Source organism: Elephas maximus, chromosome 19 (genome assembly GCF_024166365.1).
Source record: "Elephas maximus indicus isolate mEleMax1 chromosome 19, mEleMax1 primary haplotype, whole genome shotgun sequence".
In the NCBI taxonomy this organism is placed as follows: Eukaryota; Metazoa; Chordata; class Mammalia; order Proboscidea; family Elephantidae; genus Elephas; species Elephas maximus.
Window position 1 is genome coordinate 25,684,543 of NC_064837.1, and position 24,328 is coordinate 25,708,870.

The 24,328-nt window shown below is 39.6% G+C and overlaps 1 protein-coding gene across 1 annotated transcript; it reads right to left on the reverse strand.

Moving 5' to 3' along the window:
• Nucleotides 1-1,834: 1,834 nt before the first annotated feature.
• On the reverse strand, nucleotides 1,835-19,563 carry WSB1 (WD repeat and SOCS box containing 1). The gene is made up of 9 exons (XM_049859672.1): nucleotides 19,229-19,563; nucleotides 14,448-14,616; nucleotides 13,344-13,612; nucleotides 9,953-10,084; nucleotides 8,079-8,179; nucleotides 5,665-5,837; nucleotides 4,807-4,920; nucleotides 3,682-3,789; nucleotides 1,835-3,090 (listed from the first exon to the last, which is right to left on the reverse strand). The coding sequence occupies exons 1-9, from the start codon at nucleotides 19,266-19,268 to the stop codon at nucleotides 2,931-2,933; spliced, it is 1,266 nt and encodes a 421-aa protein (XP_049715629.1). The 5' UTR covers nucleotides 19,269-19,563; the 3' UTR covers nucleotides 1,835-2,930.
• Nucleotides 19,564-24,328: the final 4,765 nt, after the last annotated feature.

Genomic DNA, 24,328 nt, shown 5'->3' on the forward strand with positions numbered 1-24,328 from the left:
GCGCCTGAGGGCCAGGCCTGCATCCCGTACTTGTGTTGTCTCAGAAGCCATGGTCAGCTCCTCCACTTCTAGTCCAAAGCCCAGCGCCAAGGTTTCCTGGTTGGAACTCTGCACTCCAGGCTCCAAAACCAGTCACTGCTTCCCAGTGATTTCTCCTCCTGTCATCCACATCGTTGTGCAGCCTGCGTGCGCTGGCTGGGTTTCCCCCGAGTTTATTTCAGGGGGCTAGGGCTGCGTCCCATGCTTGTGCCATCTCAGAAAGCTGTGCTCAGCTCCTCTGTGCTTAGTCCAACGCCTGGTGCCAAGGTCTTCTGACTGGGATGCTGGCTCCAGGCTCCGAAAACAGTCGCTGCTTCCCCGTGGTTGCTTGTTCTCGTCAGCCACGTCAGTGTGCAGCCTGCTTGTGCTGGCTGAGTCTCTACTGATGTTACTCCCCAGGGGGTTAGGGGATAGAGCTATGTCCTGTGCTTACCCCATCTCAGTAAGCTGCAATCAGCCCCACCACTCTGGCACCAGGGAACCGCGAGGGCTCAAGGCTGTGGCATGGGACATCGGTTTCAGAAGCGTTCGCTGCTTCAGGGCATGGCTTTTCCCTCACCTGTCGCTCGGCAACTCTTTAGCTGTGTTTGATGGTCAGGGTTCGTAGATTGTCATGTATGTGACCGATTCGCTTGTTTTGCCAAGTCTTTGTTGCAAGAGGGGTCCCCAGTAGCTTCTACCTACTCAGCCATCTTCGCCCCGCCTCAGCTATAGTATTTTAACATTTTAAATTATAAAGCAAATATATTACAGGGTAAAACACAAAAAAGAAAAAATTACAAGAGGCTTAAAGATAAAAATAAGACGCGATTTAGGTTTCCTTTTGTAGTCCTCAAGAGGTAAATTGGGTCTATTTTCTACTTGCTTTCAAATTTGTAACTTTATATACTTTCAAGTCCCTAATAACAGAGCCAACTTAAGAATGTCCGAATAATTTCTCAGTGGAAATAAAATCTTCAACGGCATACACTACTAGATTTTTTATGGCTAATTTAACCAGCTAGGTTTACCATAATCCTATTAAACCCATTGCTGTCGAGTGTGACTCATGGCGACCCCATGTGTGTGAGAACTGCACTGCATAGGGTTTCCAGTGGCTGTAAATCTTACAGTAATCTTAGTGTTTTGTTGTGTCATATATGGGGTTGCTGAGTCAGAACCAACTTAATACCACATAACAAAAATCTTACAGAAAGGTCCCTGGGTGGTACAAACGGTTTGCACTTGGATACTAACCTAAAGGTTGGCTGTTCAAACTCACCCAGCTCACAGCAGAAAAGCGTGGCGATCTGCTTCCATAAACATTACAACCAAAAAAACCCTATGAATCAGTTTTACTCTGTAACACAATGGGTTGCCATGAGACAGAATTGACTTGATGGCAATGGACTTGGTTTTTAATCTTACAAGAGTAGATTACCTGGTCTTCGTTCTGAGATGCCACTGGCTAGATTCAAACTGCCCACCTTTTGGTTAGTAGCCAAGTACAAACCACTTGTATGACCTAGAGACACTATAAACCTGTTAGTTCCCCTTAAAGATGGTATTTTTCTTCTGGGAAGTAGTTTTTCCCTTTATTCTATGGCTTTCCGATGCTTTTAAAATTAGCATCACTGCAACAGTTCTCCCAGAACAACATGGGAGTTTTATTCACCAAACACTGAAGCAGCTCTAAAGCAGTGACCTAATTTTTCATTATCCTTCTTGCTTAATTAACTTGTGATGCTCCATCAATCTTACAATGGGGATAAACAAAAAACATGGAACTTTCCAACTTATTTCAAGCAATACGCACAATAGTTTTTTAATAAGTCTTTAATTAAAAAAGTCAACAAAAATATATAATCAAGCATTTTACATGATGCATACATTCTTTATATCTGCAGGTAAGATAAATAACAGAAGGCAAAAGCTGACATACTGTATTGCTTCTCTTTGGCAACTCATCAGTATCATCCCCTGCAGAAACAGGATACGTGTAAAAAAACAAAACAAAAACAAATACCACGGTCTTCAAATACGTGTCCCATAGTACAAACAAAATGTTTAGCAATAATACAGGAAATGAATTTTTCAAATCAACTGTGTTAATACTTTATACCACGGGGGCTAAAACAGCAGATTGCTTTCCAAAGTTAAGGCCTGCAGCAGTATTTAAGAAAAACAAAACAAAACAAAAAACCCTTTTTATTAGTTATATCCTGGCTCTGCTCTATATCTAATAATGTCACATTCAAACCCCTCCTCCTCTCAGATGCCATTTCTAAGGAAAATAAAAAACAGTGTTTTACACACAGGGCAGTTGTCTAACCTGGCAGTTGTCTAACCTCCCCCACCCCAATCAAATACACATTTAGTATGAGGCAGTTGTACTCTGTCCTATTAGGTCGCTATGAATCAGAATGGACTCGACGGCACTGGGTTTTTTTTTTTTTTTAATGAGGCAAAGCAGCTTTCTTATGTCAATAATGCAGCTTTCTTATGGCAATGTTTACCATCTAACTTAGTATCCCAGAATAAAAAAATTCCTTCCACTTCACAGCAAAGATACATATTGTGGTTCTACTGAAGCAATATATATATACATGTCAGACACTAAAAATTATAAAAGCAAGAGTTCATTCAACACATAGCAGCTTGTATCTAAATATATTCACGTATGTATGTTTTCACAGTTGGACTTAAAAAAATTTACATTTGATATTTTCAGAAATATTTCTCCTATAGTCTATAAATATTTTAAAAGCTCAACTGATCAAAATTGCAGTACAAGAACATATCAAATTAAATAAATCTTTTAAACCTTTAAAAACAGATACTTGAAGTCAGTAAAGCTCGAGGTTTCTGTAATGCGTATTGTCTGTCCCTCCTATTAAGGAAGGCAGAGTCTTCTAAATACGATACGAGAGAAACTCCAAAACTTTGGAAGGAATCGGCAGCTTCTGAACTTCTTGGGTGGCCATGACTCTCCGGATTGACATACGACATAAATGCTGAAGGCTAGGAATCTGCCTTGGAGTGGCCCAAAAGTACACGCTTCCATCATGTGTCCTGAACGGAAACAGAAGCCCCAAGCTCAGTCACCAAAGCATAATGTATTTCAACATGTCTACAGGAGCCCTAGTGGTGCAGTGGTTAAGTGTTCTGCTGCTAACCGAAAGGTTGGTGGTTTGAACCCACCAGCCACTCCTCCATGGGAGAAAAAAGGGGCAGTCAGCTACCATAAAGATCACTGCTCTGTCCTACAGAGCTGGTATGAGTCGGAACTGACCAGACGGCAATGGGTTTTTTGGTTGGTTTACAGCTCAACTATAATCCAAGGCTTTGTATTAGATTCACAAATTTCACATTAAAATCTAATTAAGGAGACCCAACCAATGATCTATTCTATCACAAATAGTTTTATTTACTGACAATAAAATCAGCGGCTACTTTGAGGAAATGGAGTCCTGGCGGCATAGTGGTTAAGAGCTCACCTGCGTCAATTCAAATGTACCAGCTACTCTTTGGAAACCCTATGGGGAAGTTCTACTCTGTCCTATAGGGTTCGCTTTGTGTCAGAACCGAATGAAAGGCACCTAACAACAGCTGACAAAAAACACCTTAAACTGGCTTTTAAACAAAATAGAAAAGTATATTTACCCAGCAGCTAAAACACTGCCATCAGTAGAAAAAGCACAGCAAAGACCATTGCTCAAAGATGCAATTTGTACTGGGTAATCCTCATCAATTCTCCAGAACCTCACCATTCTGAAAAGGAAATGAATTGTCTGATGAGTATTTAGCAGCCTTTAAAATTCAGAAAGAAATACCACTATGTCCTGAGTCACAAAAAAAAAAAAAAAAAAAAAAAAAACATACACACACTCAAGGCACCGTAGAACAGGCAATTAATGTTGTTTCAAATATTTTATGGTCTATCCACCAGTTTGCAATTTGGATCAACTCACACTTAAAGAGACTACAATGCATGGCTGCCTTCTTTTCCTAGGTTTGTAATGTTCACAACTGCAAGCTTTCTCCTTACTTTTTAATAAATAAAACATAATCAGTATCTTTCCAAAATAATAAAGCCCTTTCACTTAGGCAGTGTGTGTTGTGTGTGTCTAGGAACACAGCAGAAAACTGCTGTTTGGAATTGATCTGAGCTAACAGGAAACGGTTGCTGGCAAATGAAAAAAGAACTCCCCCTGTATGTCAGCTAACATTCTGGAAAGATAATGAGTTGCCTTCTGAACTAGTATTACTGAATTGCTTAATCCTATATCCACACACGTTGTATGATAAAAGCTTGGGAAAATGGACGAGCCACCACTAGTCTCTGCTTCTTACCAATAAGCAGCACAGCTCATGACATTTCATCTTGGAGTCTCAATCTCAGGGAGTTTAAATTAGTGTTTTTATCATTCATTTCACTTTGGAAATTTCTTTCTGCTTCACCTTTCATAAGCTGTTACTGAAAAAAAATCTTCGTGAGCTGGGCCGAAAGCTAATTAAAATCTACCCAAGTTTGCCTAAAGTAGTTAACATGTAAGGAACACAGGGAAAGGTATGTGTTATCTTTAGTTTACACAGGTATTATTCAGGCCAGTATTCTTTAAGACACACTGATGTTTCTCAAGTCCTTGTCTAGAGAAAGAGGCATTAAAACTCAAATTGCAGAAAGGTTTTTTTTTTTTTAGGCTTAAGAGTATTTCCATTGTGTATAAGTATCAAAGAAAATCTTAAAACAAACAAAAAAGGCCAAGCTGTAATTCACACACTCACTTATCATCAGCAAGGCTTGCAATATGCAGTCCGTCATGACTAAAAGATACAGAGCGTACCCATCGGTCATTGGCTCCTCCAGCAAATATTGGAGTAGGCGGGGGAAACAGGTGCCTGCAGGCAAATACATGTTTTCAGTGAACATAAGGACCACTTCACAAAACAAAACTACCAAGTACTAAGTACATCTGTCTTTCAATAAGGTTTACAGTGAACTTAACGAACACAACTGAGAAGACTGAGCAGAGCCAAAAAACAAAACAAACAAACAATCAAAAAAATCACTGCTGATGAGTCGATTCCAACTCACATTGACCCTACAGGACAGAGTAGAACTGCCCTATAGGGTTTCCAAGGCTGTAAATTTTTACGAGAGCAGACTGTCACATTTTTCTCCCACAGAGTGGTTGGGGGTTTTAGCCGCCGACTGTTCAGTTAGCAGCCGAGCACTTAGCCACTGTGCCACCAGGGCTCCTCATAGAGCTGATATATCCAAACCAAATGAAAGGGGCCTTAAAAGAATTACTAATCTCTCTTTTACAATGTAGTTTAAGACACTAAGATTATGTTTTTAACTATTTCCTCAACATGAAAATACTAGAGATCTGCTAAACTCTATTTTAAATTACTGTGCCTACAGTCAGGTACTGTTAGACAGCAAGACTGGCATCCAGAAAGACAAATTTTTCGAATTTATATCTAAAGCGTTGTACTGTTCAAGGGTTTAAATAACACCAAAATTTTAAAATTATGATAGATGCACCATTAGTGATTCTAAACATTCACTTAACTTCTTAAAAGCTAGATACTGACAGCCAGGGATGAATTATAGACTAAAATAATTCATGCTGTACCTACCCAAATTCCATCAGAATGTCTCCAGTATGTGGATCCCAGACATACACTCGAGTATCATAGGATGCAGTAGCCAGTAATGCTCCATCAGGAGAAAAGTCACAAGCTACCACATCATGATGGTGTCCTTCGAGTTTTCGTATCATGGTGTATTTGTCCATATTCCAAAGGAAAACCTGCAATAAAAAGGCAATGTTATAGCTTCATTCAAACACGCAGAGGACAAAATGGCACATTTTAAACTAAAAATGCTAAATTCAATTAAGATCATATTAAATTAAACATTATAAATTATGAGTAATTAAAAGAATATGCTCAGTGTCATAGATTAAAATCAGTCTTTAAGTTAATTAAAGCAGACATGCAAATTCTATTTCAAATGCTTCTGTTAAATGTTAATTAAAAAATAAGCCTAAACGTAATATAAAGGCAAAGCAATTTAACCACAAAGTTATACTGAAATCCATTTATTCCAAAAACTAATTAAAATATACAGAAATAAATAGGGTTAAGTGCTACAAACCCCTTTCTTTTTTTTTTCTTTTTCCAAAAACTACCAAATTTTAAAAATATATACAGACAGAAAATGTAAGGTTAACAAATTGTTACTCCATTGGCATCTCCCTTTGAGATAATCACTTGTTTACAATAGGCTTGGATCACCAACGTGAGCCTAGGAAGAGAAACAGATACTGCAAGCAAAGAGAATTTTCACAGCCAAATGAAATTTCTTTGGCAAACAACAAGGATGTTAAAACCACATTACAAAATGAAAATGCTACTTATGAAAATAATATAATCACAACATTTCGTGAATTGAGATTTACCAAATCTTATTTTTCCCAACTGACCACAATCATTAATCATTTTAAGTATTAAACATTCAAATTACTTAAGTACAAGTTTTCATATAGTTTTAGATTCTAAAGCTCGGTAGTTAAACTGTGCAGAACAGCTCTAAATAGAATTTAATGTATATTTCAGTCTGTTACATTAAATGTAAGCTTGGGAGGTTTATAACAATCCAAATAACACAATCTCGCCTCCTCTTGGAATAAAGCAATCCTTTTTGCTACATTTATTCTTTTTTCTGCACAGACATATTACTTCTAAAGGAAAATAAATACAAATTTTCAATTGGATCGAAGACTTAAGGTATCTCTAGCATCTAAAGAATTCCAAAAAACAGCACAGAGAAACCATTTGAAAGCCAACTGCTTTACATTAAATTGGTCTCACTCGTCAGACTCCCAATTCCATCAAACTGGAAGATAAATTTACTCAGGAGTCAGTGGGTTTCACTGTGGAGAATATTATTTTAAAAAAGAAAAAAAGAAAGAAAGAAAAGCAGAAAGTGGACATCGACCAGCACCTGCGTACGTACAGTACACCTTGCAGCCGAATGCAAGGTTACTTCATCCTATGGTAAAGGTCGCCCCCAGCCCGGTAGCCAGAGATGCCACTCTTTCTGCCCAGCTAACACCATTGTGCGCCTGTGTGCGAGTGGTGCCAGCATAACCTCAATCACACCAATATTGCTGCCACCACCTGTGACAGGGAAAGCAAGAAGCATATGGAAAACACACAGCCTAAAATAGCAATGTCAACATCTAGCTTTGTTCTTCTTATGATTTTTAAAGAACTAGGCTAGGTATTTTGTCCTAAACTTCCAACATTTGCAACTACCTTTTTAACATACTTCTTAGCTAAATAAAATGCATTTCACCAGCCTCCCATCCCCCATTAACTCATAAAGTATTGTGATCAGCACATGTATATGGCCTTTAACCAGAAGCTAATAAGATCTCTATACAACTCGGGTTACTGGGTTTTATAGAACTCAGAGCCGGCAGACAACTAAGAGAGAGTTCATCAATAAGCAAAACCCTCTTAAGAGTCATTTACTCCAGCTGTCTACAGGTATGCTACATAAAACAGACAATTTCATCTATAATCCATTCTAGGACATACATGAGTGCTATTTTTATTCTCATCAGATTTTTAAGTTACTTTTTTTCAGTTAAATGTCCAGGACCAGCTGGGACTGAAAACTTTAAAAACAGCAAACTGGACAAAAAAATAGAACAACAGAGAAAATAATTAGCAAGGGAATGTCTTAACATTCAGACTAATCTCTTCTATAGCACATAAACTTCCCAGATCTGACAAAAAATAAATTTGACATACTCTCATTTTATGAATATTATCTCTAACTAAAGGCAATCCAACTTCTCTTCACCATCAATAACTATATTAAATTAATTTCCTTCATGCAAATTCTCCCCCATCATGAAATAAAACATTTAAGATATTCATGACACCGAGCACAGACTTAACAGGTTACTTAGATTTAAAATGATTATGCACACATTATTACAATCAAGTCACAATGAAAGTACAAGAACTCTGATACATACTGCTTTACTGGCTCCAACTGAACACAGCATAGAAGAGTCAGGAGAGAATGCACAGCTGTACACCCAGTTCTGATGCCCCCTCAATACTTTCATCATATTTCCTGAACAAAAGGAAGTATTGTTAACCCTGGAATCCATTTTAAATGAGCAGCATTTCAAAATGGCAATAAACCACACGATCACAAACGTCTAAAGCTGACATGATTCATCTAGCATATTATTTATGATAGCAGGGATTGGCAATCTATACCACTGTCTACCTTTGTTAATAAAGTTTTATCAGAACACAATCACACCTGTTTGTTTACATATTGTTTATGGCTTTTTTCTTTTTTCACTACAAAGGCAGATTTGAGTAATTACAGAGACCACATGGTCCACAAGCCTAAAACATGCATTATCCTTTTAGTCCACCTCTCCTATTCTATAAAGAGAAACTGGAACACAGAAAGGTTAAGAGACTTGAATATCTTCAAAATGCTTTCATCCTTCTTTCTTTTAGATAACTTATACTTCACTCCAAAGCCCGTGTGCAGTACCCATGGTACACATTAAAAACTGTATTTACATATGATTAACTCTTAATTTTACAAATACTTGTTTAGTGTCTACTATATGTCAGGCACTGTTCCAGGCACCAAGCATACAACTGAGAATAAAAAAAGTCCCTACTCTTTCAGCAGTTATATTTTGCTTGGCCTACATTCTTAGAACAAGTGCACATAACTAAAAATGTTAAGTAAACATTACTTAATATGCAAAAAATTTCTATTTATGAGTTTTAACTGTTGGGATCATTTCTCCCGTCCACAGCTGACAAATCAGAACACCGAAAAAATGCACAGGAGGCACCTCATGGTTTGGTAATGTCATCATAATGATATCAGATGATGGTTACTACCCATCAGCTGCAAAAATTTCTGCACATCTGAGGAGTTTGTTTCCTACTGCATTCAACATCATCTACTACATACATCAGATCTCTTTTAAATATAAAGCTTTAGTTAAAAAATGTAAGCCCTTTTATAAGGGGAAAGACACGCTTATCTCTGGTCCACTCAAACAACGTAGCCTCCCAAACATTTGTAAGCATCATAAATACTAAAGTTTCAAAAGGCTCACACACCTTTCTATTGAAACCGACAAAGCTTTCTAACATAGTTGAAGGGTGTCTTTTACTTTTAATAAAAGAATTTCTTAGCATTATTTTATAAATTGTGTGTAAATTATGTTTTAATCTAAACTTCACTGGATTACTAAATTTTATCTTTTTGTTATTTCAAAAACCAAAACCAAATCCAATACCATCAAGTTGATTCGAACTCACAGCGACCCTACAGGACAGAGTAGAACTGCCCCACAGGGTTTCCAAGGCTGTAAATCCTTCCCGAAGCAGGCTGCTGCATCTTTTTCCTGCAGGGCAGCTGGTGGGTTTGAACCACCGACCTTTCAGTTAGCTGCCAAGCACTTAACCACTGCACCACCAGGACTCCTTGATACGTCAAGGTCTACTTAAATTTTCACTAAACAAATGCAGGAAGTTAATAACCCTCCCTACAAAAAAAATAAATAAACCAACACAGATTATGTAAAACCCTAAAACTGATCCAGATTTTGTCCTCCAATCATTGATATAGATCTGTATGGTTAGTTTCCGAATAATAGATTGTTTACTTCAAGTAACTGCTGGCTCCTATTCTGGGTCCCATTTATGTTTTTATTTGATCTGTATTGGGAAATGGACCAAAGGATTAAGCAGACAAAAGGAAACTTTGATCATTTGCCACTTACAAATGCCTCAGATGACCCCAATACCTCTCATTAGTAATACCAAACAACTAATTTTTTTTTTCCTGCCTAGGCAAATAACATACCATCATCTTTCAGGTCCCACACTCTCAGAGTTTTGTCTCTTGAGGCTGATACTAGGATCAGGCTCCCATCTGGAGCAAAAGTTAAATCTCTGACCACTTCAGTATGATCTACCAAGTTAAGGAGGAGTTTTCCTAAAGGGAACAGGAGAGATAAAAACAAAGGTTCATTTTATCAGCTTGTACTTTTAAAAAATGAGTCGCTCACCACTAAAAAAGTAAATCAACAGAAATTCTTGGGCACCTCTTTAATTTACCAAGTGTTAAATGTAGATTTATATTCACTGTTTACGTTGTTTTAAAATGGATTCTTTCCAGGATAGCAAAGCCTAAATTTATGAGAAAAATGAAAAAAACTGCTGAAATGCAAACTCCCGGATCAAGTAAATTTAGTAACAAGAAAAATCATTTATCATTTTCCAAATCTTCGTATAATTTTAAAATATAAAATATTTCCTTAGTATTTATTACTGATGAACTGTCGAACTTCCCACAAGATACACGTCATACCACAACCTAAATTTCTGAACATAATCTCGGTGACAAAATACACTTTATTCATCTCATATTGTAAGAGTTTTGCTTTCTAGGAAAATATATGTGCTTACCTCATTTTTTTACAAGAATCCAATCAAATTTATTATTCATTATCCCCACTCTATGTTGGTATCACTTGCTGTGTTCTGAGGTACATATTTTAATTATCTTGTTGTTGAAAATATACAGAGCAAAACACACACCAATTCAACAGCTTCTACTACATGTGTAATTTAGTGATTCATTACATTCTTCTAGTTGTGAACCATTCTCATCCTCCTTTTCGTTTTTTTTCCCCTGAAAAATGGTCTCTTTAATAATGGCATATTGTTTATAGAATTTAAAAAATAGTCTTAACAACAGATAAAACCTGTTGCCACTGAGTTGTTTCCAACTCATAGGAACCCCATGACAGAGAACTGCCTTATCACTCTCCTTTTCTGAGCTGTTCTTCCCTCATTAACGTAAACTCACTGTCCCCCAAAGCTCCTATCTAATTTTTGGAATTGTTCTCAATTTGATACTATATGGTTCTTTAAAGAGTATAATGCTCAAGGCACATTTTTATTAATTAAGCAAAACAATATTGTTCAGTTTTAAGATGACTTCAGGGGATGTTTTTGGTTTAAGGTTTAAAGATTATCTCAGGGCAACAGTTTCAGGCGTTCAACCACCCTCCATGACTCCAGAAAGTCTACAGTACGTGAGAATTTGAAATTCTGTTCTACATTTTCCCCCTTCTGATCAAAACTCTTCTATGGAATCTTTGATCAAAATGTTCAGTAATGGCAGCTGGGCACCATCCAGTTCTTCTGGTCTCATGGCAAAGGAAGCAGTTGTTCATGGAGGCCATTAGCCACACATTCTATGTCTTCCTCCTATTCCTGACTGTTGCAGCAGGTGAACAGAGACCAACTGTTGTGCCTTGGATAGCTGCTTGCAAGCTTTTAAGGCTCCAGATACTACACACCAACTAAGAGGTAGAAGAGTAGCAGTAAACACCTTATTAAGCCAATTAACTGGGATGTCCTATGAAACCATAACCCTAAACCTCCAAACCAAGGAACCAAATCCCATGGGGGTGTTTGGATGTACATAAGCAGCCTCAGCAGCTACTCTTTTTTGTCGTTGTTGTTGCTGTAAAAATAATGACGCTGTTTGTTTGCCAACCATGCCCTCCACCCATGAGGTATTTTCGTAAGTGTGCTATGCTAATTTTTTTAAAAGAGCAACATGTAAAAAAAAAAATTGCCATAGTGGCACTTATGAAAATACCTCGTGGGGGAAGGGTTCGGTTGGCAAACAAGTGTAGAAGGTGAGCATTATTTGCATAAAACGTGGTATCTTACACACTTTTGCCAATTCAAGTTTTTATAGGTATACAACCTATTGATGTACTTATTGGTTTTTTTTTTTTTTAAATAACATCTTACTGTGGTTTAGGTGACAGTTTACATAGCAAATTAGTTTCCTATTCAACAATTTATATACGGCTTGTTTTGTGACACTGGTTGCTATCCCCTCAATGTGTCAATACTCTCCCCACTTCCTCCCGTGGTCCTGTTTTTCATTCGTCCAGCATTTCTGCCCCTTCCTGCATTATGAACTTTAGTTTAGGGCAAATATTGCCCTTTAGGTCTCATATAGTTGACTGTTTTGGGGAGCATGTTCTTTATGAATGTTACTGTTCACTTTATAGGCCTGTCTATTGCTTGGTTGAAAGGCTATCTCTGTGAGTAGTTTCAGTTTCAAGTTTAAAGAATGTCTAAGGGTCATAGTCTTAGGAGTTGCACCAGTCTCTATCAGATTAAGAAGCCTGGTCTTTTTTTATGAATTTGAGTTTTGTTCTACATTCTCTCCCAGTCTGTCCAGGACCTCCTGTTGTGATCCTGGTCAGAGTGGTCGGTAACAGTAGCTGGGCACCACCTAGTTCTGGTCTCAGGCTAGTGGTGGCTGTGATTTAGGTGGTTCACTAGTCATTTGGACTAATTATTTCCTTGAGTCTTTTTCTTCATTCTTCTTTGCTCCGGGTGGGAAAAGACCAATAGTTATATTTTTGATGACCACCTGCAAGCTTTTAAGACCTCAGCTGCTACTCACCAAAACAGGACATAGAGCACTGTCTTTATGGACTATGTTACGCCAACTGTTCAACAAGACTATGGTCCTTAGCGTTCGAGCTCAGTTAACTGGGTCTCGTGAGGTGTTTGGAGATACTAAGAAATTTCCGTAACTGTGCCCCCTTCGTGCTCTATCATATACATATGAATATATTTGCATCACAAATACAAAATACAAATGCCCACAACCTATATATGTATGCAAATATACTCCATACTCCCTCCCACACTTATATAGCATACATATCTACCTTTGTAACCACTCACAAATTTTTGGTTATTACTTACATTTGTTTTTAATTACCCAAAGAATTAAACTTTTCAACCTATGTAGTTAAACCTTAGATAAACTGTCCCTAAAACCTTTCAAAGATTAGATAATGACTGTTGAAACCAGGTTTGCTTTCAAAGCTCCTAAACCATCAACCATTGAAAAAGTATAAGAAGATGCTAGCTGGTAAGTGACAATTAACTAATTACCTAGATTTTCCGTTCCGGCTATAATAGTCTCTTAAGAGTGATCAAGCAGTGTGAACTCTACAGTCTTCCAAAACTAAAACCATGATGAGCTGAATAAATGCTATTCAGACAGTCGAAGTACCAATCCTTGCTTTTCAGTGTGTTAAAACTCTCAAATCATTTATTTCATGTCTGAGCAGTGCTCTGAATTATAAAATCATCAAGTTTACTTTCAAAACTATGACTAAAAATACTTTAACTTTATAAAATATCCGTACCTGTATATACATCCCATATTTTGATACGCCCATTGTTTAACCCTGTAGCAAGGAGCAGCTGATCTTGTCCAAATTTGAATCGATGCCATTCTATATTTACACAGCGACTCTGTTTTTCTGGAACTGAAGACCCAAAAGCAAGACTCCAGACTATATCTCCACAGTCTATAATATGTTCACGAGGCTTATTTTTCTGGCCACCATCACTATTTTGTCTTGACAATCTTAAACTGCTTGAATTGGTGACATTCTTGGTGCCATGCAAGAGACTGAGAGGGGGAGGGGGAGATGGAAATTGAGTCATTATTTAGTCTGCACTCCTGTGGGTATGAATAATTTTATAATTTTTGTTTGTTTATTAAAATAACCTCAACCTATGATACTGAGTAACTGTAGAATCCTGTAGATTGGAAGGTGAAAAGTTATTATTTGGGCTATTAGAGCATGACTAAACAAATTCAGATCATTCAAAGAAATTTTCAGTGGCTAAGGTAAAAAATAAAGCAATTTATAAGTTATTCACTGTCCAAATTTTCCTCAGGCATTTGACAAAATCCCAAACTTTCTATGTCTAAAGTAATATATAATAAAACATTAATGAATATAACCGTGAAGGTCTACTAGACACTAAAAGCAGGGCAAGATTAAATGTAGTATAGGATACATTGTAGTAAGATTTCCAACAAATATATTCAATCAACCCCAAGCAAAGGGATCACAGTACTTTAAAAAGTAATTTCATGATCTATGTACCATCATTACATAATAAAATTATTTAAGCCACTGCTGTGAAATTCAAAGTGAACCCAAAAAGCTTCACATAATAAAGGTCACCTGCCCGACATAACACATATGTGCTAACAAGACACAACTAATCTGCCTTTTAATGCACCAAAAAACTTAAACACACAAAAGCATCTGAGATAGTTCTATCATGTCAAAGGCCTGACAGTCCTTTACACAAAATTTTCAATAAGTATATACAGTCTATAATTAAAATACATTTACTATACAAAGGGAAATTTAAAAAATCAAAATATTTTATTATCCCCACTTAGAAAAACTCCACAAACAGATACAAAGCACAAAGAAGAAGAGTCTTACAAGTTCTTAAGGCACCGGGCCCACGGAACAAGCTTTACTGTACGATGTCCTTGTGACCAAGCAAAGTATGAACCATCTGGAGCAAATGCAACAGTCCAATTTTCACGACCACATTTCTTGTCAAAAGGAGCTGCTGGAGCTAAAAGTTCACCTATAGTACGTGATCTCACTAAAGAGAAAAAAATAAAAAATACGGATACCATGTATGATCAACAATGAATTTGAGACTGCCTCCGTATTACTTTGGGACTCAACCAATTCTACTGAGTTTTCCCCTTTTCTATGCTGACAGCATATACGGTTTTGCTTTCTGCTCTCCTGGGGAGGTATGTTATGTGAAGACCCCTTACTGATAATAACTATCTTTAAGTTTCGGTAAAAGTGATATTCCTAAAATTTCCAGATGCGAATTTTTTAGAAAGCTGCAATAAAAAACTGCTCAAGTAATAATAATGTAATAGCCACTTAGGACTAGCAATTTCTGAAGTCTGAATTTTGCATTACATCATGTTTTCATCAAATTATGGTACTAACATTTAAAATGCAAGAGACTAAAGTTACTTTGCAAAAAAAGTATCTTCCAAATTACTAAGTTTTTTTGGCTTTCTAAAACGATAAACCATTATACAGTACAACATTACATCATTTCTCAAAGGAAAGCATTATAAAGTAGTTTTTTCTAACATGAATATCTCTTTCAGGTCCAGATCACAAAAATCACAAAACACTCAGAACCAAAAGGGGCTTATTTTGTCCAACCAATGATTTAAAACACATTACATTTGTGATTCTCAAATAGTGGTCCTTAGACATCTTCCTAATGGGCCACAAACTGACCCTAAAGCAGAAGTAGAATAATTATTTTGGTTCTTAACGACAAACCATGGGCAATTTCATACATTTTTAATTTATTTAGGATTACTTAAATTTAGCATTCATAACACAAACTGGCATTTGCCAGAGTGTACAGAGAATTTTACTTCCATATTTAACAAGGAGCAGATCAACAAGCTCCTATGGTACATGTGCACACGCAAAGTCGCCTGGAAGCTCCTCAATGCCGGAACAGAGCTTCTTTCCTCAGGGTATCGCTAATGTCTTAGGCTGGACTTGATTTCAAATTTTGCTATTCTTTGCAGTTATAAATTACTTACTATTACTGTCAGCTTAGCTTCCCCGTTATCTATTTTGCGGCTGGTTGTCTGGTCAACTCTACAATGAATAGTAATATATTTTTACATTTTTGGCCTAAACTTTCCAACTAAATGCTAGAGCAGAGATATACACAATTTCCCAAAATATACTCTTGGTAACAACTGCACAGCCTGAACGTGTGCTATGTCAACAGCTAATACAGCACCTGGCTCGACAGGTCCTCAGTAAACATTCACTGATTGAATATGAAAGCACATGTATAAATCCCATTCCCATTTGAGATTATCATAAAATTTTCCTTTTAATGACTCACAATTTTCCTGCCAGTCACTCCACCCACTCACTGGTCCTGACCTAAAAGAATAAGCCTAATCCTGCTCTCACATGACATTCATATACTGAAGAGAGCCACATTAGCTCCTAGATCTTTCCACCAAGCTAAACATCTCTAGTTCTTTCATTATTCCATAGGTTACATGGTTTAAAGTCCATTCCCCAGCTCAACCTTCATCACACCTTTCTGGGTAAACTCAGGTAGTCGATGGCCCTCATGAAAGTGACACCCAGGGCTAAACACAATAATTTACGTTTGGTTTAATCACAGCCAGCCGGGGATTCCTACATACACACTTGTATTATTAACTTCACTGGCAGTCACGTGTCTTTCTTAATAACTCACCAACGTCTGACTTGATATCTGCAAAATGATTTTTTTTTTAATATACAAAATATCTCAGAAAGGGTATGCCGCTCCAGGTTTCCTGACGTTCCTCCAAGTCTGGAGTCTTATGTGGCCATTTCACTTGGGTACCTTACGTGACTGGCTCCTGAATTTGTAATCTCTGCCTAAACCACATCTTTTTAAAACCCATAAATTTTAGGAGAAAAAACTGCAAAGTTCACAAATACAGGAAGCAAGTTTAAAAATTAAACTGCAAAATAGAAGCATTATCTTAAAAGAGAAAGCCCCTAGTTAAACTAGATGAGTATACTAACATTTCTATCTCCAAAAATAAAGGACCAACCGTTGCATTCAACTGCAAAAACATCTGTAAATTAGACTAGAATTCAGCTCTCCACCCTGGTGGCACAGTGGTTAAGAGCTTGGCTGCTAAGGAAAAGGTTGGCAGTTCAAATCTACCAGGCACTCCTCGGAAACCCTATGTGGCAGGTCTACTCGCTATGAGTCAAAATCAGCTCGATGGCAATGGGTTTTAACAAGCATAATCAAGACTTAATTTTCCAGAGAGAGGCTCATGTTTTCAGTCCATATTTTAAGATTACTTTGTGTTTTTCTTTGTTTACCTTGGCCACAAAAAAAAACAACAACCTGGTTCAAATGGCAAAGACCACGAAATAATAAACCAATTTATTCTCAAATATATAGAAATTCACTATAAGAACTGCCAAATAAATAGAAGCTATAGTCCAAAACAAGCATTTTACTTTAAAAAAAAAAAAAATGCTTGATAGTGTTTCCTTGCTTGTTAACAGGCATACCAAATGATTTCTGAAAGCAACTCAATTTATACACTTCCTCGTACTACATTAAAAACCTAGCAGAAAGTTTATAATAAAGTGCTGGGGGTGGGGGGAGGGAACGCAACCTGTGTTTAATGCTAGTATCCTAAGAAATTTATGATTTAATGACCTCATAGAAGGTAAAGGCTGCCTGCCATGAGACATCAGCCATAAGACACAATACTACATTCTTAACGCCTGCACTGCAGCAAGGCATCATCTAAGTCACTGCTGAACAAAGCAAATCAGCTTTAGGGCCTTCTTCACATTCCTCCCTGCAATTTCATAATCAGTTAAGGGAGAATCTGTGGCAGGGCCTTGTGAAACAGGGCAGTAGCTCAAAGCAGTAACCCCCATCAGAATTCTTGAATCATTCATGGATCCTGTCTCTGTTCTCTGAGTCAGAATGGACTCGAGGGCACTGGGTTTGGTTTTTGGTTTGGTCTCTGTTCTTTAAGTATATACTTGAGAAACCAAACAGCTACAGTAAATCCTGACAGATACAATGCTACAAAGACCTAAATGTTTAACCTTATATCCAAATGATACTTTAAAAAAAAAAAAAAAGCAACCAAAACTGGGGTTTTAAAAAATCCTTATAAAAGGCCAAAGTTCTTTTAGGGATTTGGCACTTAAGTAGTTAACTTTTTACCACATCCAGGTAATAAAACAGAGACCTAAATATGGGGGTGAGTAAATAAAGGCCACTCGGTGGAGGGTTATTTCTCACGAAGGTATGTTACGCAGCTATATTCATCCCTTATAAGAGAGGACTGGAAAGTTTTCAAGAAAATTCATCAAGATGAAGTAAAACACAGGTAGATGATAGATCACTCATCTGTAATCACTGTGTGGTGGAAAAAAAACCACTGGAAGAAAAATAAGAACTTTCGAGTTTTGTGCCCCACTCCTGTACATACTTACTGGTCATAAAGCACAGTTAAAATAAAAATTGGACATGTATCTTGTGTGTTCTCTGCATCTTTAAAATAGTTATTAAAACCAAAGTTAAAGTCTCCTCCTAACCAGCCTTCAACTTCATTGCTAAGAGAACCAAAGTCCAGAATTCTAAATCCAAAGATTCATCCACACACACAAGATAAAGGGTGTTTTGGCTGCTTCAGCTTCTTCCTTTCTCTAGAAATACGTCCTTCATGTATTTTAGTAAAGACATTCATTTACTTATGGAGAGTAGGGAAATACAAAGACTATTCGAGGGTCACCTGAAATTTTTAATTAACCACTGTCCAGTGTTACTGAGCCCATCAGTCAACGCCCGGCATCCCCTTTTCTCCCTAAAAGTTGTTCCAGTTGTCTTAAGTGAGAGCATTCAAACCATGCGAGGTGCTTTCAGCCGAGCCTTGGGGTGTGGGTCCTGACGCCCTTCGGCTCCCCTTGCTCTGTCTTCGGCCTGGCAGGCTAGCCTCGACGCCCGTTTGCAGACCGCCTTTCCAGAGGCTGATCTTTGTACAGCACCCCACCCAACCATTCTGCTCCTCCCCTCTGTGTTGGAAAGATCATTCTGAGGCTCCTCCCCTAAACCGTTGCCTTTTGGAACCCCATACTATTTTTTAAAAGAATTGCTTACCTCTTCACATTTCTCATTAAAGAGTGCTTGGGGTGCAGAAGGCCCCCCGCTTTCGGTTAGCGCTCGGAGCAACCAAGTTTACTTTTCCCCTCAGAAGCCTAAGTGAAGAGTCTCCAAGGCGGGCCCGGTAACCCCTGGGAGTAACCCTTCCCTGTCCAGGCGACGCCCCAGTCGCCGAGCCAAAAGGATCACAGGATGCGGCCCTGCGCGGACCTCCGATGAGGGCACTGGGGTCCTGGGGGGCCGACGCGGGGCTGGGCCCAGGTTCCACTCCGCCACTCTGACCCGCTCGCCTGCCTCCCCGGTGCCGGGCTCTATCGATACCGAGCCCGGCTACTGCTCCGCAGACACCCACCGCCGGGCCGTTTCCTTCCTCTTCGCTCCGGAGCTTGGCCCCTTCCCTCAGGCTCACAGGCACTGCCCCCCAAACCTCCCCCGGGGGTCCCTTCCATTCCTAAGGCCCCGCGCGCCCACCCTTCACCCAGCAAGCCTCCGGGAAGCCCGCCCCATTTCTCACCGATCTCTTTCTCGTTGACCCTCGGGGGAAAGCTGGCCATCTATGGGGCACCGTCTGATTCCGGGGACGCGATGCGGACGCAGCGACAGAGAAGCGAACGGCGAGCGCTGAGGGGCGTGACGCGGGCTCGGTCCCTCCCGATCCCGGGGACGGAGGGGAGGGGCGAGGGCGGTCGAGGGGCTTCTGCCGACTGCCCCGGGGAAGCTCCGAAAGGCCGCGGACCAAACTACGGAGTTGAACACAGACAATAGACCCTGGTGTCCGCCTCACACCTAAGGACCAAGCCGCTTCCTCTGATGCTGCGGACGGCAAACGAGACACTGGAGACAAAATGGCGGGCGTCGCGGGTGATATCAGGGCGCGGGGGCGGGGCCTCGTGACGTCACTGCGCCCCGCCTGCAGACGCACGGGACGTGACGGCCTCGGCTCGCCGCTGCGCCGCCGGGAGCGCCTGGGCGCTGGCCGAGGGGGACCCGCGGGGGAGACCAGGAGGAGCGGGGGCGGGGGAGCGACTGTCACCCCGACTGAGCTAAGGCCAGACGGCTGAGTAGGAACCCGCTGCCGGGCCACGGTGCCCTAGCGTGGTACATAAAAGTCGAAGTGCCTTTAAAAAGGACAAAGATACACACGTCATGGCAAATATTTTTATATCTCTTTCACCCCAATAAAAATTTTAAAAGATAAAAATATATTAGCCTACAACTGAATAGTGCATGAAGTTAAACTGGCTAAACCTAAAAGAACAAAAAAGGCCTTTCAGACTCCAACTACTTGGCCGGCTCCCCAGCTGCCACGTGCTGGGGAAGTGGAGGTTGCGTTGATGAGTGTTAGCGTGGTTACGCCCCACCTGTCTGGTCGTAATCAGGCCTGACAGGAGCCAGCTGGTTTTAGGAAGGGTGGAGGTGACCCGGCGTGAGGAACAAGGTGACCCGGACATGATCGCGCCCCGCCGCGGGCTGCCTTGGTCCTGGGTGGTCCCTGGAGCCGGCCTCCTCTGAGCCTGCACCTCTGAGAGGTGTCCCAGGTGCTCGCCAAGGCGGGTCCCACCGTGTCGGCTCAGAAACGCCCCCCCTCCCCCCGTCATCTCTGTGCGGTGCCTGCCAAGAAGCCAGGTAGGTTCCCTTTTACAGATGGTATGTTTGCATTTTAATGGGCCCTTCCGGAAACTCGAAACCTCATTACAAAGGAGAGCATCTAAGGCTGAGAATTTCGAATATGTGGCGCATACTGGAAGGAGAAAAAGTTGAGTTAGCAAACAGACCTTTTGAGAGATCTCAAAGGGCAACACGTAGTGCAAGTATACTTCATCTTTTTCTTTGCCTGAGTATATAATTCTACAAATAGTGAAATGCTGGGTTGCAGATATAAGAAATCCTCTGCCCTCCTTATTTTTCTGAATTACTTTGTTACATTCAGCCAACACATTTATTGGGGGCTTACTCTAAAAAAAAAAAAAAAAAATTTTTTTTTTTTTTTACACTATGTCAGGCACAAGGGCTAACTGATGAATATTCAGGAGTAGAACAAAAGAGAATTTTTAATACAGTCTTGTAGCTCATATATCTATGTATCAGTCCCATCAATTCTTTTAACCAACTGCTAGTATCCCTGTTTAAGGAGCCCTGGTAGATCAGTGGTTAAGAGCTATGGCTGCTAACCAAAAGGTGGGCAGTTCCAATCCACCGGCTGCTCCTTGGAAACCCTATGGGTAGTTCTACTCTGTCCTATAGGATCGCTAGAAGTCGGAATCCACTGACAGAAACGGGTTTGGTTTTGGGTTTTTTGGTGGCGCAATGGTTAAGTGCTGCTAACCAAAAGGTCGGCAGTTGAACCCATCACCCGCCCTGAGGGAGAAAAGGCCCGGTGATCTGCCCCCTACTTAAAGATTAAAAAAAAAAAAACCATTGCTGACGAGTGGATTCCAGTTCAACTGCGACGCCATAGGACAGAGCCCCATAGGGTTTTCAAGGCTGAAATCTTTAAGGAAGCAGACTGCTGTATCTTTCTCATGTTAGACCGGCTGGGTGGCTCGAACTGCGGACTACTGTGCCACCAGGGCTCCTACCTGTGAAGATTGTAGCCCAAGGAATCCTATGGGGCAGTTCTACTCTGTCATTTAAGGTTGGAATTGATTGGATGGCACACAAAGTATCCCTTTTTACCTGTACTGTAACAAAAAACCTGTACTATATACCCTACAAATTCTTGGAAAATATCTGTTCTTGATTGTTTACCTCTGAATAATTTTGGTGATTTCTTTCATAAAAAAAAATCACCAAATACAATTGTTTAATTCCACTTTAGTTTTTTCATGCTATCTTGTTTTTATCTGTTTTTTCCTGCTTCTGGACTGTTTTTTCAACTGGCAGCTTATGACAATGGAATGAAAAATAGTTTTATTATTTGTGTATTCATTAGTGATAATATCTAATATTTATTGGGCTCATGCTACATGCTAGACACTGTGCCATATAAGTGCTTTTGTGGATTAACCCCATTTAATGCACACAACAGTATGAGTAGTGTTTTAGTCATATATGCATTTACACATACTTGGTTAGTGACTTGGAGCCCTGGTGGCCTAAGAGCTAGCTGCTAACTAGGAGGTTGGCAGTTCAAATCCACCAGCCACTCCTTGGAAACCCTTTGGGGCAGTTCTACCCCATACTATGTTTACGTCCTGTCCTACGGGGTCGCTATGAATCAGAATCAACTCCACGGCAATGACTTTGGTTTTGGTTGGTCTGGGTTAGTAACTTGACCAGTTATAGAGCTCTTAAGTGGTAGATTTGAACCCGAGCATGTCTGACTTCCCTGCCCTACTTTCTCTAGTAAATGAAACCTAGCTTGAAAAGCAAAAATACATTTCATATTTACCCAAACCCAGCTCTGTCGAGTCAATTCCGACTCATAGCGACCCTATAGGACCGAGTAGAACTGCCCCATTTCATATATACCTATACATAATTTCATCATTTTAATATATATAGTTCATACAGATCTTCGTCATACATATAAATGGGCTCCTTATCCCCTGCATATCCCATAAATGTTAAGGTTCTCCATAGTTCTGTCCTTGCCCCACAGCTTTTGTCTTCCATACTCTCCCTGGGTTATGGCAGTCTTTCTCTTGGGTTTAACTCCAGTTCTATGAGTTGTAGTTGACTCGAAGGCAATGGGTTTGTTTTGTTTTGTTTTCTAAGCAGACTCTCAAGTCCAGGCCTGATTTCTCTCTTGAGCTTAAAATTTACATATTCAGATGCTTACAGTCAAACTCAGCATGTCAAACCCGGCACACGATCTTCTCTTCCAAACCTGCTCCACCTTTTATATTCCCTGCCCTAGTGGACAGGTCCCAGTCACTCAAGCCAGCCCTCAGAGTCTTCCTGCACGCCCCTCTCTCCCCTGACCCCACGTTGAATCAATCAGCCCACAAACCCTGCCAATATTGTCTCTGTTTTATCTGAGCTGCTGTAGTTCAAGATCTTGCCATGTCATGCTCTTAACAATTCTTAATAACCCCACACCCTGAGAAACCACCTTCAATGTCTTTTTTAAATTTACTAGTTGTGTGTCCTTGGGCAAATTATTTAACCTCTGTGTGCCTCAGTCTCCTTGTCTATAAAATGGGAATTGTAATAGTACATACTTCACAGGACTCTTGAGAATTAAATGAGTTAATATATGTAAAACATTTACAGCAGGGTTTGGCACAGAGTAAGCATTATATAAATGTCAGATAATATTTTTATATTTAGTAATCCCAGCTAACTGCAAAATGGAAAGATGAGAATCTCACAAAAAAGAGATTGGCAAAAAAAAGGGTATTAAAATGGCACCAAATATATATAAAATTAAAATAGTAAATAAACTGAAAAGTATCCATTTCCAAAACAAACCTGACCCAGCCACTAAAAATCTGTTCTACTCTTCTCTGGAATCTCATTCTTGAGTCACTCAGAAAACATTGCTGCTGTGTGGTTATCTGTTAAGGTCAGTTTATCCATAATTTTTGTTATATGACTATTATTTCTTTTGAAATTTTTGAACCAACATTTACCATTTGAAATATAACTTTATATTTTGTATTTGCATTTCCCTTGTTTAATTTTCTCACATCTCAGGAAAATATTGGTTTCACAGCTTAGCATTTTCAGAGGTATACCTTTTAAGGTCTTTTTCTGTAGCATTTTATATACCAAGAGGCAGGCACATGTCATGGATTGAGTTATGTCCCCCCCCCCCCCCGCAAATATGCATATTAACTTGGTTAGGCCAGGATTTCCAGTATTCTGTGGTGGTTCTCCATTTTGTGATTGTAATTTTATGTGAAAAGGATTAGGGTGGGATTGTAACACCCTTATCAGGTCACATCCTGATCCAATGTAAAGGGTGTTTCCCTGGGGTGTGGCCTGCACCACCTTTGATCTTTCAAGAGATAAAAAACAAGGGAAGCAAATAGAGAGTTGGGAACCTCATACTACTAAGAAAGCAGAGCCAAGAGCAGGGCTATGTCCTTTGGACCTGAGGTTCCTGCACTGAGATGCTCCCAGACCAAGGGAAGACTGATACATGACAAGGAATCTTCCTCCAGAGCCAACAGAGAGAGAAAGCCTTCCCCTGGAGCTGACGCCCTGAATTTGGACTTGTAACCTGCTAGACAGTGAGAGAATAAATTTCTCTTTGTTAAAGCCATCCACTTGTGGCAATTCTGTCATAGTAGTACCAGGTGACTAAGACAGCGCATAAGCAGAAGAGAGGGAGGGCAGTAAGTGTCACATTCTTTGTTCAGCAGAAGTGAATCTAACCATGCGAATGTAAATAATTAGCATTTAGGAGTAGATTACAACATAAAACTTTGTATCTTGCCTTTTTTCCTTTCATATTAAAAAACAATATTATCCTATGTTGATAACAACTTTTTATATCATTGTAGGTAAACTTAACTTCCCTTGTAGCATCCTGGTTAAGAGCTACGGCTGCTAACCAAAAGGTCGGCAGTTAGATTCCACCAGGTGCTCCTTGGAAACTCTATGGGGTAGTTCTACTCTGCCCTATAGGGTTGTTATGAGTTGGAATCAACTCGATGGCAGTTGGTTT

What these genes read in the sequence shown, in the direction of transcription:
- WSB1 (XM_049859672.1), bottom strand. Translation starts at nt 19,268, where the DNA reads ATGGCCAGCTTTCCCCCGAGGGTCAACGAGAAAGAGATCG. An exon ending in GGTCAACGAGAAAGAGATCG is followed by an intron (nt 14,617 to 19,228) that starts GTGAGAAATGGG and finishes TTTTCTCTTTAG; the next exon opens with TGAGATCACGTACTATAGGT. An exon ending in AATATGGGATGTATATACAG is followed by an intron (nt 10,085 to 13,343) that starts GTACGGATATTT and finishes TGTTCCCTTTAG; the next exon opens with GAAAACTCCTCCTTAACTTG.